At 40.5% G+C, this 17,583-nt stretch overlaps 1 protein-coding gene across 3 annotated transcripts in view; it reads left to right on the top strand.

Annotated features, from left to right (window-relative positions):
- ITGA9 (integrin subunit alpha 9) overlaps positions 1 to 17,583 on the top strand; it is a 213,282-nt gene that overhangs the window by 110,665 nt on the left and 85,034 nt on the right. For all 3 annotated transcript variants that reach the window (XM_031608364.2, XM_090142245.1, XM_090142246.1), the window contains one exon: positions 2,163 to 2,239. In XM_031608364.2, the coding sequence (XP_031464224.2) occupies positions 2,163 to 2,239 (77 nt within the window). The remainder of the gene's footprint in view (positions 1 to 2,162; positions 2,240 to 17,583) is intronic.

Here is a 17,583-nt window from a genome sequence, read left to right on the forward strand (position 1 = left end):
GAAAGGCTCAAGTTAGAGAAAGAAAGTGGGTGAAACAGGACTGAGGAGTTACTGGGCTGAGGCTCTAGCAGGCATGCAAAAAACAAGAGGTGGAATAGAGGCATGACAAGATCTATTAAAACCAGGGAGATACTGCAGAATGGCAATATAATCCAGAGATATTGTTAGCTTCTGATGGAGGCTGAACAAGCAATAGCTGCCTGGCTGGGTCCTAGCAGCTGAATGGACTGGAGATCTTTTCTCCCTGTCTCCCCAGACCAGAATGAGTCTAAGATCTTCCATAGAAGCAGAGAATTCACTGTTACACATCTACAAAACTGGGGACTCATCCTTATTTTTTTCTATCATCACGGTGCTATATAGGAACTCGAGTTTTATGACATGAGATATGCCTGATGTTTTACAGAGTAGCTTGCTGTCCAGTGCATGGTGTGTTGGAAGAGACACATGCTCAGTGGTTTTAGAAAAATGAGATGTTTGTTCATTCTTTCTGAAAAAGCACAACTATAGATTTAGTAATAAAATTCCAAGATTGTTAGGTAGTTACTTACATATATTTACAGTACTTGGTTCTTTTAAAAGTGCAGATTGTATCTCTGATCACTCTGTTCTGTTTGCCAAGATTTCTGCAGTGCAAATAGGGAAACTGTCAGGCAAGAATACTTTTACAGTTTATTTTTCTTTGTCCTCTGAGGGTCAAAAAGTGTTTCCTATATATAGGTACTACAGTTACTGAGCACTGGCTCTGAAGATTTCTGAAACTGTACCTCTGAAACATGCCATGTTTTGAGAGGGATACTTTGAGCCAGTTCCTGACCTGGGCTATTGGGATTCTTGTTCTCTGACCCCAGATAAAGTCTTTATTAAGGAGGAAGTATAAGTTCAGCCCTTGTGTTTAAATGATCACTAATTTCCATATCTCAGGTTTTGAGAAAGTGAAAAGTGGGAAAGGAAAATGAAAGGACAGAGTAAAACACTCCAAATGTACTGGCCTCTCCCAAATGTCTTTCTTCTGTTTGCAATTTAGTATAACCTACAGAGTAGTTTGATGTCTTCCAGTCCAACACTAACTGCCTGTTCACCCCTACATGGAGAACTCTAACCATACAAAAAAGGGGAGCAAGTTGCATCCTTACACAGGAGTCTTCCTGGGAGAACGAAGACTAAAAAATCTTCTTGCTGTCCAGCCTTCAGGTTCAAAGTATTTCTCCAGTGCTGATCTAGTCAGGCAGAGACACGTATTACCTCCATCTTCTTTTCCATGAGTCTGACCATTGTCCGTGTCATGCATAACTTTGCTGTCTCTTTGCATTTATGTTTGAAATGTATTTACTTTGATGATAAGCCAAAGCCCTTAGATAGGAATAGTCATACTAAAGGAAGAAACCAATTGAGTCTCAGGTTTCCAAGCTGAACAGTGTTGGCAATGCTCATTTAAGGTATTTGTCCCTTAAATAGTTGCTAAACTGAAGAGTATTACATATTGGACAGAATGAATCCACCAGCCTAAAAGGTCTGCTCATCTGTTCAGGAAGATATCACTCTCTGTTCCTAGCAGCATGGGAAAATAACCGTGAGCTTGACATCATTTCTTGGATGGATTTCATCATTTCTTGGATGCTAGGAGCATGTTCCCATTCTTTAATTTCACTAACTAGTGGCCGCCTTACTTAACCATGGCAAACTGCTGTAGATAGATCCTAGAGTATTGCTGGTATGTAACTGTCTATGTTTTTTTGTTGCTTGGAGGATAGCAGAAAAAATTGCAACAGATCACATGATCCTAAAGCATAGAAATCCTTATCTTTAATGTAGGCCAGTGAATGTTTGAATTACTTCCTTTCTTCCTTTCTGGGACCGAAAATAGTTTCATCAGTAGTTTATGTACACTTTCATTTTCGTGCATATGTTTTGGAAAGAGAAAACAGGGTGCCAGAAATACCTTCTTTTCTTTTGGACCTTCTTTTTCATCTAGAAGAGAAGGGAGGCAGTTCTGATGAAGATGAGATTTGGCTCCCCTTGAGTTTCATTGGCACTCACACTGAATGTTCCCATATCACAGATTTTGGTGGGTTTTGAGTTCATCCAAACATGTTGCTTCTTTGTGGGTGTTTCAGTCTTATTCTTTTCAAGCTGTAACGGTTCTTTTCTGTTTTCCACAGACTGTTTTTGAGAGGAATTGTCAATCTGAGGACTGTGCTGCTGATCTGAAACTTCAGGGCAAATTACTGCTATCTAGGTGAGTAGGTGAACTTTTTTCTTTTGGTTCTTTCCTACATGCTGGTACACCATTTGTTTTATGTAAGATGTATTCAAAAATCAAAGTAGAAATGCAGACATCTTATTCCAGACGAGGATGTTGATGATGATATCATGTCTAGTGCAATAAGTGTACACAGAATCAGAACTATGGTATTGGGCTGGGTGCATGCAGAGGGCGAGACCTGTTCTCAAAGAGTTTGCAGTTGCAATAGACAAAACCAGTGATAGCATAGTGGAGAGGGACAGGGAAGTTTAATTCTGTCCAAATAAAATATCAATACGGACCATGTCATTTTTAAAAGATGATAAAATACTGTTTGTGACATGGTAGAAGTCATCTGCATGGAGAAAAGCATTTTTGTTTAAAAAAATTGCCATAGAACAATAGAACAAGATATTTTAAAAAAATATCTTTCAGGATGTGATTTTTTTCCCTCTTTAATTTCTGAGCTTGTATTTTTCCTAAGTCTTTAAATTCTGCTCCTGTCTTTTTGTGAGTAACTTGGAGGTGTCTGATTTCACTTTCTTCTGGGATAATAAACCTAGTCAAATAGACCAGAGGTAAATTTTATGTTCTGTCCCTTGAGACTGGTGATCCTAAGAAAATGCCTATTGTTTTGCCAGGACACAGTTATTCAATTTCTGGATAAATCAGGCTAAAGGTGAACTACATGCACCATTTGTTTCCTTTTTTTTTTTTTTTTTTCTTCAGCTTTTTAGCACATTTTTAGAAATGGGAAATGCTGATGTAAGTTATTTAATTGTGTTCCAGAGGTTTTACTGTTTGCAGATGCTAGCTTTGCTTCAGGTCAGGAAAGATAGGGGAAGAAATTCTGGTTGTTTGAAAAAAAAAAAAAAAAGAAAAAACTGTAATAGGAGATGTGCATGCTTTACGAAAGTGTACAGCATGCTGTAACTGAAGTTGGAGAAGAAACTGAACCAAAGTCAAATCCATGAAGTTATGGACTTAGCCAGACACGATTGAAGTTCACAGGAATGTTTTGGGGGGTTGGCTTGGGAACAAGGTTAGGACTCAGGTTGCAGAGTACAGGCTTTGTCTGTGGTTAGTCTGGTTTTCTGACCTTTCGTTAGGTCTTAGTGGTGAGAAAAATGCATTTAGAGTTGGAAACCTGTGTGTATTGGGGAAGCAAGTGAGGGGGTTCGTCCTGCAATTGATGGATAATCAATTAAAAGCACATTATAAAAACTTGTCAGCCACCGTGCAGTAATCACTGCAGTCCTTGTGACTGGAGTATCAGGCTGTTTATTTTTATGGCTGTTATTTATTTTATCCTGACAGTATAAAAGCCACAACTGTCAAAAAAGCTGAGGATGTTCAAATGCAGCTTCTATGATCGTATGGTGAAATGTTGAACAAGCGCTCTCAAGCTGACTTTGTTCAGTGACATTCTGAAGTTCTGTTTGAAGTAAACAGGATGTCATAAAATCTATCACGTCCACGCAGAATGGGTTTTCTTTAGGTAAAGAGCTGTATGAACTCCAGCTGCTAAGAATCAAAACACAGTGAGTACGTCTGAAGAAAACAGATTTTTTTAAGATTGTCTGTAAAAATTCAAACACATGCATAGAATCTGATTCCAGGGCACTGGTCCTCTTGAAAGAAGCTCATCTTTTCAGTTTCTTATCTCTCATGCTCAAGACCTCTCTCAGACTTTTTTTAGTTATTTGGCGTTTTTGCTGATTCTGTGTACAAAGGTTTGTTTTGTTTGTTTGTTTGTTTTCGGAAGAGCATAAAAGGTGAATCTTCCTATTTGCAGCTGGGAATCGAGTGACTTTATTAGCAAAATTTTCACAGTGCCTTTTTTTACACAGTTGTGTCTGACTGCAATTGGTGTAAGAATAAAATAAATAGAATGTAGCTAAAACAGATACTCCAATAGATTGAGGTGAGCAGAATGTTTATGGGAAGACAACGTATAAATGTGTCAGGTATACAGCAGCTCTTTGAAGGTGCTGCTGGACACGTGGAGAGGGTGATCCGGTTGAGATCACCTACCTGACCTTCAAAAAACTTTCATTAGGATTTATCACCAAAAATTCATAAAGAAAGTAAGTTGCCCAGGTAAGAGGGGTGTTGGCAAAGTGTTACGACCTAATTAAAAAGCAGTCAGCAAAGGGAAAGTATAAACAGTCTGTTTTCCTGGTGGGGAAACTTCCACAAGTGCTTGAGTTACGGCCAGTGGTATTCATGCTACTCATAAATGATTGGGGAAATCTGCTAGAAATGAGTAGCAAGGTGATAAAGTTTGTGAACCATATTGAGCTCTTTGGGGTAATGAAAGAAAAAAAATGAGGAATGTTTTTAAGCAACCTGTGGTTAATCTGTGGAGTTTGCTGTTGAGGATGTTGTAGAAGTTGAGAATTTAAAGAGAAATGTTTAATTTGAATGCTGGAAGCTGCAGAAATATATCAGGAGAATAACATGATGTGCTGTCCTTGTTATTCTGTAGGCCTCTGTTTTAGACATGATTGGATATAGGGTTTTCTGCTGGATGGACTGACTTATTATGGCTGTTCTCACAGTTTTTTCATTAATTTGTAGCATGTTCAAGCCAAAAGCTGTACAGAACGCTATATACTGTAAGGCATAGGTATAGTTTTGTCCATCCTTTATATCACAAGCTTTCAAATGTGTGCTGTTTAGAGCATTTGAGCTCATGTTACATTATTGTCAAGAGGCTGAGGTAGTGCTCAGGAATTCAGGAACTACACAAGCTCCACCAATTTCCAGTTCACCTGGGCTATATTTCAACCACTAGGCTCACCCAATTGATGAGGATTGCACGTGGCTTTGAAGATGCTGAGCCAGCATACTGAATGACTACTGCTGATCTAATGCGGCGTTTCTTGGGATACTCCTTCTCTCCCTAAAATTTAACCAGCCACCTCCAATGGGGGCTGCTGTACTTTGAGAAATAACAAACAGCACGACCAGGTGACGACCTAATATATGCCTCTTATCCAAAGTGGTCAAACCAAGCAGATACACGTGTAAATTGGAAACTGCTGTTCTGACCAGATATGGCTGGGTTTGCCTTGTTATTTCCTGTTGTTTCTTGTTGGAGCTGCTGCAAGTGGAAACTGTGCTGCTGGGTGAGCTGAAATCCTTCCCTGTGCTGCTGGTAGTGGGGAGGAGAGGAGCAAAGGGCATCAAATAAAGCCCTAATAAAAAATGTGGAGATGATTTGGATGGGTGATGAGCTTAGGATTCCAATGTTTTGTGTTTTTTAAAATACTTTTACTAGAGTAAAAATTGTCCTTGGAGGTGTGAGCTGAAGAGTGAAGCTCCATGCTGCACTGGAATAAAGACAAGCTCATAGAATGTATTTATTCTGAGTAGAAAAGGGCATGTTTTCAGTTATCAAAGGAATCTTATTAAGGCTCGATTTCAGTTTACAGATGGATCTCTTTAGGGCTTGTCCTCTTTCATTAGCATACGTTTGTATGTAAACCCACCACAATTCATTGTAAGTATTGTGGGATGATGTAACCAGACTCTTCTTGCTTGTGGCAGATGACACGAAGGGCAAGTCACAGAGTGCGGTTTGGCAGGCTCAGCCTGGAGAATGTGAGGAACTTCCTTGCATGGGTGGTTTGTGCTGCACTGGGGAGAGGTGTGCAGAGAGAGTAGATTCTGGCATTCTGGATTGCAGGACTTGGAAAGTCCCAGCTGGCCTCATCTGTGGCTGGCAATAGTCCTGCGTCAAAGAGCAGAATGGCTGCTATTGGCCTCAAATGCAAAATGCAATCAAAGAGTGTTCTGTTGGCTATTATTTTTAAATATATTGTTTAATTTTATGAATATATTTGTTGCATACCATACTTGACTTGAATGTCTCACTGTTTTCTCAACACAGCAGATGTCTTCTCCGTCAGGCTTCTGTAGCAAATACCATGTTTTTATTGAGACTGTCCATAGCTACTTGTTTAGGAGCTGAACTGCATCTGTTTCCTCAAGATGTGTTGGGGAAAACTATGAAATGCGTGTTTTGTGAAGGACTGGCCTTTAAAATCTGTTAATCCATTCCTCTGATTCTTTATATGGAAGGCAAGCACTCAGGCCTTTTAAGACTTATTACCTAAAAGGGCTGAGAGAACAGAGTTCATGTGGACGCAAATCTGGTTTTGCTCCAGTGCCTCATTTGTGCACAGATAACTATCTACAGAGCTAAAGCAGTTCTCAAGACCTGGTTATTCCTCTGTAGGAACCAAGTAAAAATCATGGAGAAGACATCCAAGTGTGACAATAAGGCTGTTTGGAAAAACAGGCTTTCTTCCTGCTGTAATAAACCAGCTAAAAGAACAGAGCAGAATGGCTTCCCTGCTAAATGCATTTAGGGAGGAAATCCTGTTTCAGTGTGTAAATACACTGACAGCTCACGTGCTGCAATGAGTCGAGCAGCTTCACGGAAAACAGGCAGCAGCAGAAGAAAGATGTTGCAGCATGTTAGGTAGCTGCTGCATTCCAGCCTGAGCTGTGTGCGTGGTAAGTAAATTAAGGTTGTAAGGGATCGGCCAATAAGCCTCCTTGGATGGAAAAAGATGTAATAAATATCGCTATTTCTGAGCGATTTCAGGAGAAAGTCTGTCTTCCATATATTTATGTGATGTGAAGTTGTCCTCATCTGTCATTAGAAACAGCTTTACTAACACATTGGAACACTTATTCTTATGTTTGGAATGTGCAGCCTTTTTAACACATTGGCTTTAGGACTTCTTTAGATGTTCTAGATCACTTATTAGATTCAAATGTATCTTACTTCCCTACAGACGGGTTGGGATTCATATCTGTACTTCTGCAAACTGTTTCTTTTGGAAAAGTCAAATTGGAAGTAAAAGCTGTTGAAAGCCAAAGAGGCAACAGGTGCATTTGCAGAGATTTTCAAGGTTTTGCAAATTGGTTTTACTTTGCATTGGAGTGAAAGCTTTTTTGTGTGCAGTGGAATTTTGGGGAAATGTCCTTTTCCAGTTAAAGGTCAGGCTTTTGATTTGGGCCATCTCTGCTTCTGCCAGTCCCTCTGGAGTTAGCCAGAGGAGAGACAGAAACTCAATCTGTCAAAAATTTCATCTAGTTGAATTGTTTCCATTTTAATAAAATAATGATTTATGAAGAAAAGATATTTTCCAGATATCTTCAAGTTAGCTCCATAGAAGCTTATTTTTTCCCTTTCAAGTAAATTCCTTCCGTGGCTTACTAAAATATTAACATGTTTTCTGCCAGTACTCCTTTTGCTTATATGATATGCTTTATCTATCCTGCGTATGTCTCTGCTTGAGTGGTCTTCTGAGATGTAACCTCAAAGTGTACCTAACCCAGACCTCACTGAAGACACCTGTGTCACTGTTTAAGGAATTGTTGGATGAGATCTCCTGGGAAGCTGTCCTTAGAGACAAAGGAGTGGAAGAAAGATGGCTCTACTCTCCAAGGATGCCTTTCTGGGAGCACAAGAGGTCTCTGTCCCTCAGAATAAGAAAGTGGGCAGGGGAGGCAGGAAACCAACATGGCTTAGCAAGGACCTGCTGGTCAAACTGAGGGGAGAGGAAGAGTTAGCTGTGGAATTACAGAATTGCAGAATGTCAGGAACTGGAAGGGACCTTGAAAGATCATCTTGTCCAATCCCCCTGCCAGAGCAGGAACACCAAGATTAGTCACACAGGAATGCATCCAGGTGGGTTTTGAATGTCTCCAGAGAATGAGACCCCACAGCACCCGTGGGCAGCCTGCTCCAGTGTTCTTTTACCCTCACCATGAAGAAGATTTTCTAGTGTTAATGTGAAACCTCTTATGTTCCAGCTTGTACCCATTGCACCTTGTCCTGTCATTGGATTTCACTGTCGCTGTCAGGAAACAAGGGTCTGTCACCTGGGGAGAATATAGGGATGCTGTCCAAATTTGAGAGTGGGGATTAGGAAGGCCAAGGTGCAGAAGGAACTGAACTTGGTGAGGTATGTTAAAATAAAACAAGATGGGATTCTATAGTTACGTTGGCCAGAAGAGGCAGGCCAAAGAGAGTGTACCTCCTAAGGTAAATGAGACAGGGAACTGACTATGACAGACATGGAGAAGGCTGGGGTGTTTTTTGCCTGGATCTTCACTGGCAGCCAGGATTCTTATATTTCTCGTGTCCCTGAAGCTCGCATCACTGTGCTTCTAGGTGGGAACTGGGAGAGTAAATCCCCGCCACTGTAAGGGCAGGGCAAGTCTGAGACTGCTTCATGAGACTGAATGTATACACATCTATGGAGCTGGATGGCATGCATCCTAGTGTCCTAAAGGAGCTGATGTGGTTGCTGAGCCACACTCCATCATATTTGAAAAGTCATGGCTGTTGGGTGAAGAGCCCAGGGACTGGAAAAAAGTAAACATCACGCACATTTGCAAGAAAGGGAGGAAGAAGGACTTGGGGAACGTTTTGTGGGACCGGGGGGAGGGGGACCTACTGCACCCCTATCACATGCATAGATTAATCTAGTTAACTCTATGACAGTCTTGGGAGCAGTACACTTCAACATCTTCATCAATGACATCGACGACAAGCTCAAGTGCACCCTCAGCAAGTTTGCCAATGATGCCAAGCTGAGTGGTGTGGTTGACATGTTAGAAGGAAGGGATGACATCCAGGGAGACCTCAGCATATATATATATATATATATATATATATATATATATATATATATATATATATATATATATGTATATAGTATATATACTGTATGTGTAGTATACAGACTGGGAGAAGAATTTCTTGAGAGTAGCCCTGTGGAGAAGGACCTGAGGGTCCTGGCGGATGAAAAACTGAACATGAGCCAGCAGTGTGCTCTTGCAGCTTGGAAAGCCAGTGGTATCCTGGGCTCCATCAGAAGAGGGGTGAAAGAGGGGTGGCCAGCAGGGACAGGGAGGTGATTGTCCTCCTTTCCTCTGCCCTTGTGAGGCCCCATCTGCAGTACTGTGTCCAAGTCTGAGGAAAGATGTGGAGCTGATGAGAGTGTCCAGAGGAGGGTCATGTAGATGATCAGAGGGCTGGAGCACCTCTCCTACGAATACAGACTGAGGGAGCTGGGCTTGTTCAGCCTGGAGAAGAGGAGGCTGCGAGGAGACCTCATTGCAGCCTTCCAGTATTTAAAGGTATTATAAAAAGGAGGGGAATCAACTTTTTACTTGGTTGAATAGTGATAGAACAAGGGGGGATGGTTTTAAATGCAAGGAGGGAAGGTTTAGATTGGATGTCAGGGGGAAGTTCTTCACAGAGAGAGTGGCGAGGTGCTGGAACAGGCTGCCCTGGGCAACCTGACCTAGTACCAGATTTGGTGGCCCTGCCTGTTGGAGGGGGGTTGGAACTTGATGATCCTTGGGGTCCCTTCCAACTCAAGCCATTCTGTGTTTCTGTGATCACTGCCCTTTCAGCTTACTGAGCGTTGGAATAACTCCAAAGTTTATAAGCATAAGCATGATTTGTATTAGTGAATAAAGAATAATTTCATACAAGTAAGTAGATATGCAACTGATAGAGGCATGTGGTTGTTTTGCAAATACTACATGTGGACACAATAAAGAATATTTTCATGAACCTATTAAAATCAGAGGTGCTCCTTATGGTTCACTAGCCACATGATCAGACTCTTAAGCACCTAGATTTAAAGAATGAATCTCAGCAATTTCATATTGACTTGTCAAATTACTGAGAACCTGAACTGAAGGAATCCAGAAGCTGTAGAAAAAAAGCATGTGTTATGACAGCTTTGTCCAATTTGCTTTCATCAGCACAAGATGTAACAGCATAGACCATAGCTGAGTGCAGTAGCAATGCAGATAGTCAGTGCCTTCTAAAGGAAGGAGAAGTAACATCAAATTCTGGTCAGAAAGATTAAAGCTGCTCAAGTGTATCTCATGAATATAGTAGACTTTCAAAGAATTTTTTTTTTTAAAGAAAGGTTTTCACAGGTCATAGGCTTTGTAAACACATGGAGAAAAGCTGCAAGCTTGTGATTTAATGTGGGAAGCAAAGTTGTTTCATAAATTTGACCAGACTCACGCCTCAGCACTTATCTTCCTTTGATCACACAACGGGATTTTGTTTCCAGAGTGGCATCACATTTCATGGCCTGCCCCTTGTGGTTTTGTGCCTCTGAAGTGCATCTTAACAAAATAGTGGTGATGAGGAAAAACAATATCCTTTCATTTGGAGCTTAATTACACATTCTGATATTATCTGTTTTTCCCTTCCTCTTCATTCTTTGCAGATTAATTTGTTTTCGCTTATCTTTCATTGCACAAACACTTTCAATAATATTTTTGACAATCTATTTACCCTAGAAAGCTGATTAAAATAGTAGAGCTATTTAGATGGAGCTAATTTGCTGCCTTATGAAGAACAACAAAAGAAAAATGAGCAAATTTAGCATGCCTATAGCTGGAAAAGTGCTCATGAGCTTTCAGTCCAGACCACATGTGCATAAGGCTGTGTACTGGCATGGATATTCCCAACTTTTGGGATGCAGATACCAAGCTTTAACCCAATCCCTTTGCAGTCATGAACTGCCCAAAAGTTAATTGGTCTTGCCTGAGTACTGAGCCAACTCCAGATATTTTATTTTTATTTTATATTTATTTTTTAAAGTGCCAAAAGAGTGATTACAAGGGAGAAGGAATGGAAAAACATTGTAAGAGTAGAGTGGTTGTGAGTAAGTTGCTTTCTGTTTTTTCAAAAAATCACGTTTCACTCTTTGATTTCAAGTGATTTCATATAATGTAATTTAATGCTATCTCAGAGTAATTTGGTGCACTGTAAAGGATGCTATGAAAATGCTTATAGCATTATATTAAACAACAGATACAGGCCACAAGATGCCTACCTGTGTGACCTGATGCAGGCTACCTGCTTTAGCAGGGGGATTGGACTCAATATTCTCTTGAGATCTCTTCCAACCCCTGCAATTCTGTGCTTCTGTGAAAACAACATCACTGTGACACACTGTGCTTCACCCACCGCAGTGCCATCAGGGTGTGAAATTTCAGGTGTAGCATCTCATGAGCGCTTAATTTCTGCAGAGCTGCCAGATGGAAGCCACTTAGGAGTAGAGAGAGAGCCTGCACCCAGCCTCTCTGCAGGTCACATTTGAAGTGCAAGTTTACATCTGTATTAATGATAATGTCATTTTTTGTTGTTGTTATGTTTTTCCTTTTGTTTTTGATTATTAAAACAAAACAAAACAGAAATTAAAAAGAAAAGTTCTGCCTCATTTGGAACTCCTTAACTGATATTTTATTCTATGGCCCACTGAGAATGAAGGGAGCTTCAGACACTCTCGCTCAGTTGTGATGCTCGATCCCACTGCCCAGCATTCAGGAGACTTTTCACTAGAAATCTCCTAGTAAACCGGAGGGGCCCCTGTAAGCAAATGTCAGGGCTGAGTCCAGGGAGGTTCAAGTTGGATATCAGGAAACATTTCTTCTCAGAAAGACGGGTGAACTATTGGAAGAGACTGCCCAGGGACATGGTGGAGTTGCTGTCCCTGGAGGTTTTCAAGAAATATGAGGGACATGGTTAGTGGGCATGGTGGTGGTGTTGGGTTGGTGGTTGTACTAGATGATCTTAGTGGTCTTTTCCAACCTTGATTATTCTATGATTCTGTGATTAGCACATTAGTGTAGATTAGTATGTTTGTAATTCCATTTGGATGTAAGTCTATTTGATGAATCCAGGAAAGAGAGATCTAGTTTCTATTTTACTTAAACTTTTATCTTTTACCTACAGACAGTTGCTAGTGAATTGAATGCTACGTTTGCAAGACACGTGGAAAACTTTGTTGTATCAAGCACTTCCAGCTTCTGATTTGCAGTTTCCTGAAAGGGGAACCCAGAAGAGCCTGCAATTAATCAGGATGTAGTACAAGTTGCATAGGGAGCACCATCTCAGGAACAAGTGAATGTTTCCCCTGTTGAGGGTGAAAGGGGATGAAGGAATGGAATTTTGGTTTTCGTTCAGCTGTTTGCATGCAGAGCTTCATAAATCTCTCCCAGAATTACCCAGAATTAATAAATAAGACCAGTTTGATAGCTTTGGGCAGTCCCTTTCCATGGGACTTGGTAATACCTTACCATGTGGTTGGTAATAGAGCCATCAAATGATGAGTGGTAGTGAACTGCAGTAGTCCACCGCTAACACAGATTCCTAATTTGTTGTTTTTTTTAATAGCAGGATACTGACTGCCAGTCAGGGACACCATACAAGCCAGTCATATAACTCCTTAAATGCTGCTATATGTTCATTTTTGTCTGTTTGTTAAGAATCACTTGAGTTTATCCATTGGAATAGAATTTTTCTGTTTGTTCTCTAAACTAGACCCTAAGAAAACATGATTTTGCACAGCTTAAATTGATTGTTTAACTAATGTATAGCCTGGCTTTCTTTGTGAATATCCCAACATCAGTGTTTTATGGATCTAAGATGGTTCAAGTCGTACTTTTTTCTTGCTCCAGCAACCAGAGCATAAAGCTAACAAAACAAAAACTTTACATCTAGCAATTGCGTCTTATATGAGCTACCTCCAGAGGTGGATGGCCTTGATATACACTACAGACCACCATGGAAAGCAGATGCATTGTTGTTCTGGATTTACAGAATATTTCTTGACTGATAGTTACCTGCATGCATGCACACACATTTTTTGTAAAGCTAGCTATGTTAACTTTTTCTGTAGCATGTCCTGCAACTACAAAATCTCTTAAAGCTGATTTTTGTTTCAGATCACCAGGAAGATCCTCTTGCTGGTTCTGCCTGAGCTGCTGGCTTAAAATAAAGGAAATGTGATGGTGTAGATTTCTGCTGGTTATCATGTTTGAGGTTGAGATGTAACTTACTCTTGACAAATAACACCTGCTACTGCAAAACAAATTTCCTAGAATAACAAACCTGTGCTGCTTCTAACTTTTCCTCTCTAATTAGCTGCCTTTCATTGACCTCTGAAGGTGACTGATGGATGGGACACTGATCTATTTCTCCCTTTTCAATGCTCAGCTGACCACGTTTTTAAAATTACATATTAAACCCCAGCATTCCAGGAATGAGGCAAGTAATCAAACCTGTCTCATCAGATTTTAATAGGTCTGTTTCTGAAGGCATGAGTTCTGTGATAAAACTGCAGTTTGCATGATGACTTTAATTTTCTAATTCCTAGAAACAATATTTTGCAAAGCGCTGCTTAACTCATTCTCAAATTGCACTTCCTCTCTATGGCTTCTGGACATCAATCTTCATTTCTATTAATATTTCTATTCTGGAACAGGCTGCCCAGAGAGATTGTGGGGTCTGCTGCTTTGGAGACATTCAAATCCCGCTGGATGCGTTTCTGGATGACCTAATCTTGGTGTTCCTGCTCCTGCAGGGGGTTGGATAAGATGATCTTTTGAAATCCCTTCCAATCCCTGACATTCTGTGATTCAACATTACTCTTCAATTACTTTAACAAACAGGAAAAATACATCGATTTTGGGTTTGTTGTTTTTCCACATCGGGCTGATATACGCAACTTCCAGCTACGTGCCTGGCACCATTTATCTTCTCCATTTGTTTCTGCCACTAGTGACTAGCTTTTGTTTGTGCTCTCACCTTAGAACACACATGCTCACACGTGCACAGACAGCTGTCTCAGGAGCATAGTGTCATTGGTTTCCCGGACACAACTTGTTCTAACAGAAGATGTTGGTGTGTATGCATTTCTTCAAGGGTGAAAGATTAGATTAGAAGTTCTGGAGATGTTGAGCCTGATCTTGCTTTCATGTGACAGTTTCATAAACCAGGGTAGCTTCACTCAAACCAAAAGCTACTTGCTAGAGTAAACACAGAAAACGGAGTTGGCTCCTTCCCCATTGTCTCTTAAGTTCTGTTTATAAAGGGTTTTGAACATCTGGGTACAGTTGAAATTACTGATAATAAAAAAGAGAGGCAACAGATTTCTGCAGTGTGACAAGATAAGGAGTGTTTTTATGTGGATGTTGTGCCCTCCTCTGTATTTTCTACTTAAATATGAAGACGCTGGTGGCTGGTAGTTGTATCTGTACTGTAGTTATGGGGAACTCATGTGGATGAATTACATTTGAGGAAGAGAATTTCCAAAGTAGCCTTCAAAATATCATAACTAGTTGTGACTGTAAAGCACTCTGTTTCAAGACTCGTGAGAAGAAAAAACAACTTCCTAGAGTGTTTTTTTTTCCCCTGTTGTTTACTGCTTAAATTTATCTATTTATTTATTTGTTTACATTAAGGTATAGGAAAGGTGGAAACAATAACGTTCTTTGTCACGTCCTTGAATTGCAGTATATATGAGACCTAAAGAGCTGGAGGGAGGAGCTGTGCCCCGCAGGGGTACCAGCACAAAGAGTTCCACCTCCTCGGTTCTAGACTCGCTGCAGTAAGTGCCTTTTTCATACAGGATGTTTGATCCCTTCCTATGGGGAAACATTGGCCTGTATTATTTCATCATCCCAGAGAGCAGCGTTGGTGCCGTTTTAGTGCCAAGCCATACTGTGCCATCTGTGGGTGGGCCTCTCTTCAAATTCTCTGTTAAGTTCTTCCCATCATCTCGGACTATCTGCTATTCAGAGCAGACTAGAAAGCAGAATTTTCAACTCTGGAAGCAGATATGGTCATTAAGGAAACAGTCTGCTGGGCCCAGAACTGGCTTACCATAGCTGGCTCTGTGCATCCCAGCTAGACTGCAGGAATGGGCTGTGTGAGGTCTCCTACAGCATATGTTAGCTGAGGCTTCTGTGCAAGAGGGGAAAGGCAGCAGTTCAGCTACCACCAAATAAACCACAGCATACAGAGTGTTTGCCTGAGTCCTTGCCTAGATTGGTTTGAGCTTTGCAGCAAATTGAATGTACAGGTGATAGTGAGATGGTGTAAACCAGTAGTGTAAAATCCAATAGCACTTCCTCCCTGTGGGATTGCTTTACGTGGTTTGGCTCTGCTTGTGGGGCCGTCACCTCTCAGTTTTGCTTTAAGACTTAGAATGAATTCTCAGAAGATAAGCGGAGGGTTTTGAGCTTTTCATTGGCTGTTGGGGTCGAAGTGTTTACAAAGCTCAAAGTTCAGCTGGCCCTTGGGTCTGTGACAAAACTCCCAAAGGAGAAAGGTTTTCAGAATTGAGACAAATATACTGAAAAACTATTTTTCAGGGAGACAAAATATAGACTCAGTATAGTGAATGCAAAAAACAACTGTGATGCTGATTGGTGACACTATAAATATTTGGACCTGTCTTGAACCAGTGTTGTTCTCTCACATCTATTATTGATCTAAAAGGAAGATGAGACTTCTGTTTCTTCAGCAGTTTAACTTCATCTGTTGGAGATAGGGGACAGACATGTTAGCCTTTAGTCACTTCAAGCCCTCTACCTTCATGCAGTCTGCCCCCAGCTGTGGCTTCCCCTGGCCATTGGGCAATAGCAGTGATTCATCTGTGCAGATGCAGATTTGCTGTAAGAAGAAAACAGCTGATAATATTAAGGAAAAGTCAGTGGCCCAGACCAACAGGGTAAGTTCAACCCCACTACGTTCCTTGACCTATCTATGAGCTGCTCAGGCTAAGGGGAAATGCTAAATGCTTTTTAAATTCTTTAAAAAATGTTCTCAAGTACAGGAAATAGAGAAATATGTCCCTGCATACCTTTTGGAATGCAGATTATGTGTCCCTTGACCCACGTTAATAAAAACACTAGCATCTTGCAGGGTGGGGAAATGAAAAACTGCAGATCTTTTCTGTTTGTCTTTTGCAGCTGGTCCTTCTTCCCCCACTGGCCATAGCACAAGGCCTTGGGATGAGCATTGACAAAGAATGTTAAAGTATATTTAAAAAGAAATTGTTTTATCCTGGATGGATCTTGAAAATAGAGTTGATTTTTTTTTTCTTCAGTGAAAAGGGGAATGTTAAAGATTTTTGTTTACATCTGATGCATAGTGGCCCAGCCAGTAGATTTAAAACCACGGTCGAATTTGTCATCTGTGTAGCATGAAATTGGATCCTGATTTTCAGATTTTTTTATTACCTGCAAGTCTCACTCGTGTGTGAAAGCTGCAGGTATGTTGTACTTCTGAACATTAAATGTATTTCCCTTTCCATGCTAATAACAGGTAGCATGATGTTTTGTGTGCATCTGTGTCCATGTATGCAAACAGGGTTGCCTCTATTTAATCTACAGGTTAACCAGAACGTCTGTGAATTTCATGGTTAATGCACATTACCTGGCACCAAGCTGGCAGCAGAGCTGCTCCCACGCTGCAATAGGCTGTGCTATGAGCAGCAAATGGGGCCTGGGAGCTCCCCTGTGAGCAGGGAGATTCTAATCCTTTCCTTACAGCAAGTGAGCCTGATTTGTTCCAGATGTATGTGGATTTAGTTACTTGCAAGTCTACCCTTGAAATGTGACTTATAGCACAGAGAATCACTAATGTGCCCTCAGAAAGTGGGTTTTCTGTTTCTGCTCAGGAAAATGTTGTTATAAACATCATCATTTAGTTATGATGCACTTTTAATGGATGATTAATAGCTTGCGCAAGGAGAATGACAACATAATGGTGTTTAAAATTATGTCTATGTGGTTACTTTTGAACAGGATTTCATTCTCAACATTTTCTTCATTATTCAGTAGGAAGGACAGGATACATGGGTTCCTTCCAACTTGGGATATTCTGTGATCATCTGTAAGTTAAATCTCAAATTGCTGCTGCCACCAATTTGCAGTGGATTCTTTCCTCCTTTGCATATAATTCTCTAAAATATAAAGTTACTTCAGAAGGGAAAGAAGTAGTAGCAATGTCAACGTTAAATTGTAATTGTTGGACACAAATGTATAGAGTGCATAACAGTGCATAACAGAAGTATCATGTAACTTTCCTTTGCTTACTGAAGTGATGCTTCCAGATTTTGCTAGCAGGTTTAGTAGATGTTGATTCAGTATTTGAAGGGATTACCAGGAGTGAGATTATATCATGGAAAATAATTCACAGTTATAAATGGTTGACTTTATTTATTGGATTCCAAATAGGTGCTTTTGATTATTAATGAATCCCAGCTGATCACTTTGCATATCTTCATCATTTGCATGCTTTTCAACACTAAATGTTGTCATAAGGGCCAAAAACATTAAATGCTTCCAAGTACTCTCATACAGTTGTCTCTTTCATTTGGTGCATAATAAATAATGATTCCAAGTATTTTGACCTCTCGAAAGGGTTCTTCAGTGGATCTTGACAAGTGTACACTTTTGCAGATGTTTATTTGCACTGATAGCTGATTGCA

Source organism: Phasianus colchicus, chromosome 6 (genome assembly GCF_987193195.1).
Source record: "Phasianus colchicus chromosome 6, bPhaCol1.hap1.1, whole genome shotgun sequence".
NCBI classification, from domain to species: Eukaryota; Metazoa; Chordata; class Aves; order Galliformes; family Phasianidae; genus Phasianus; species Phasianus colchicus.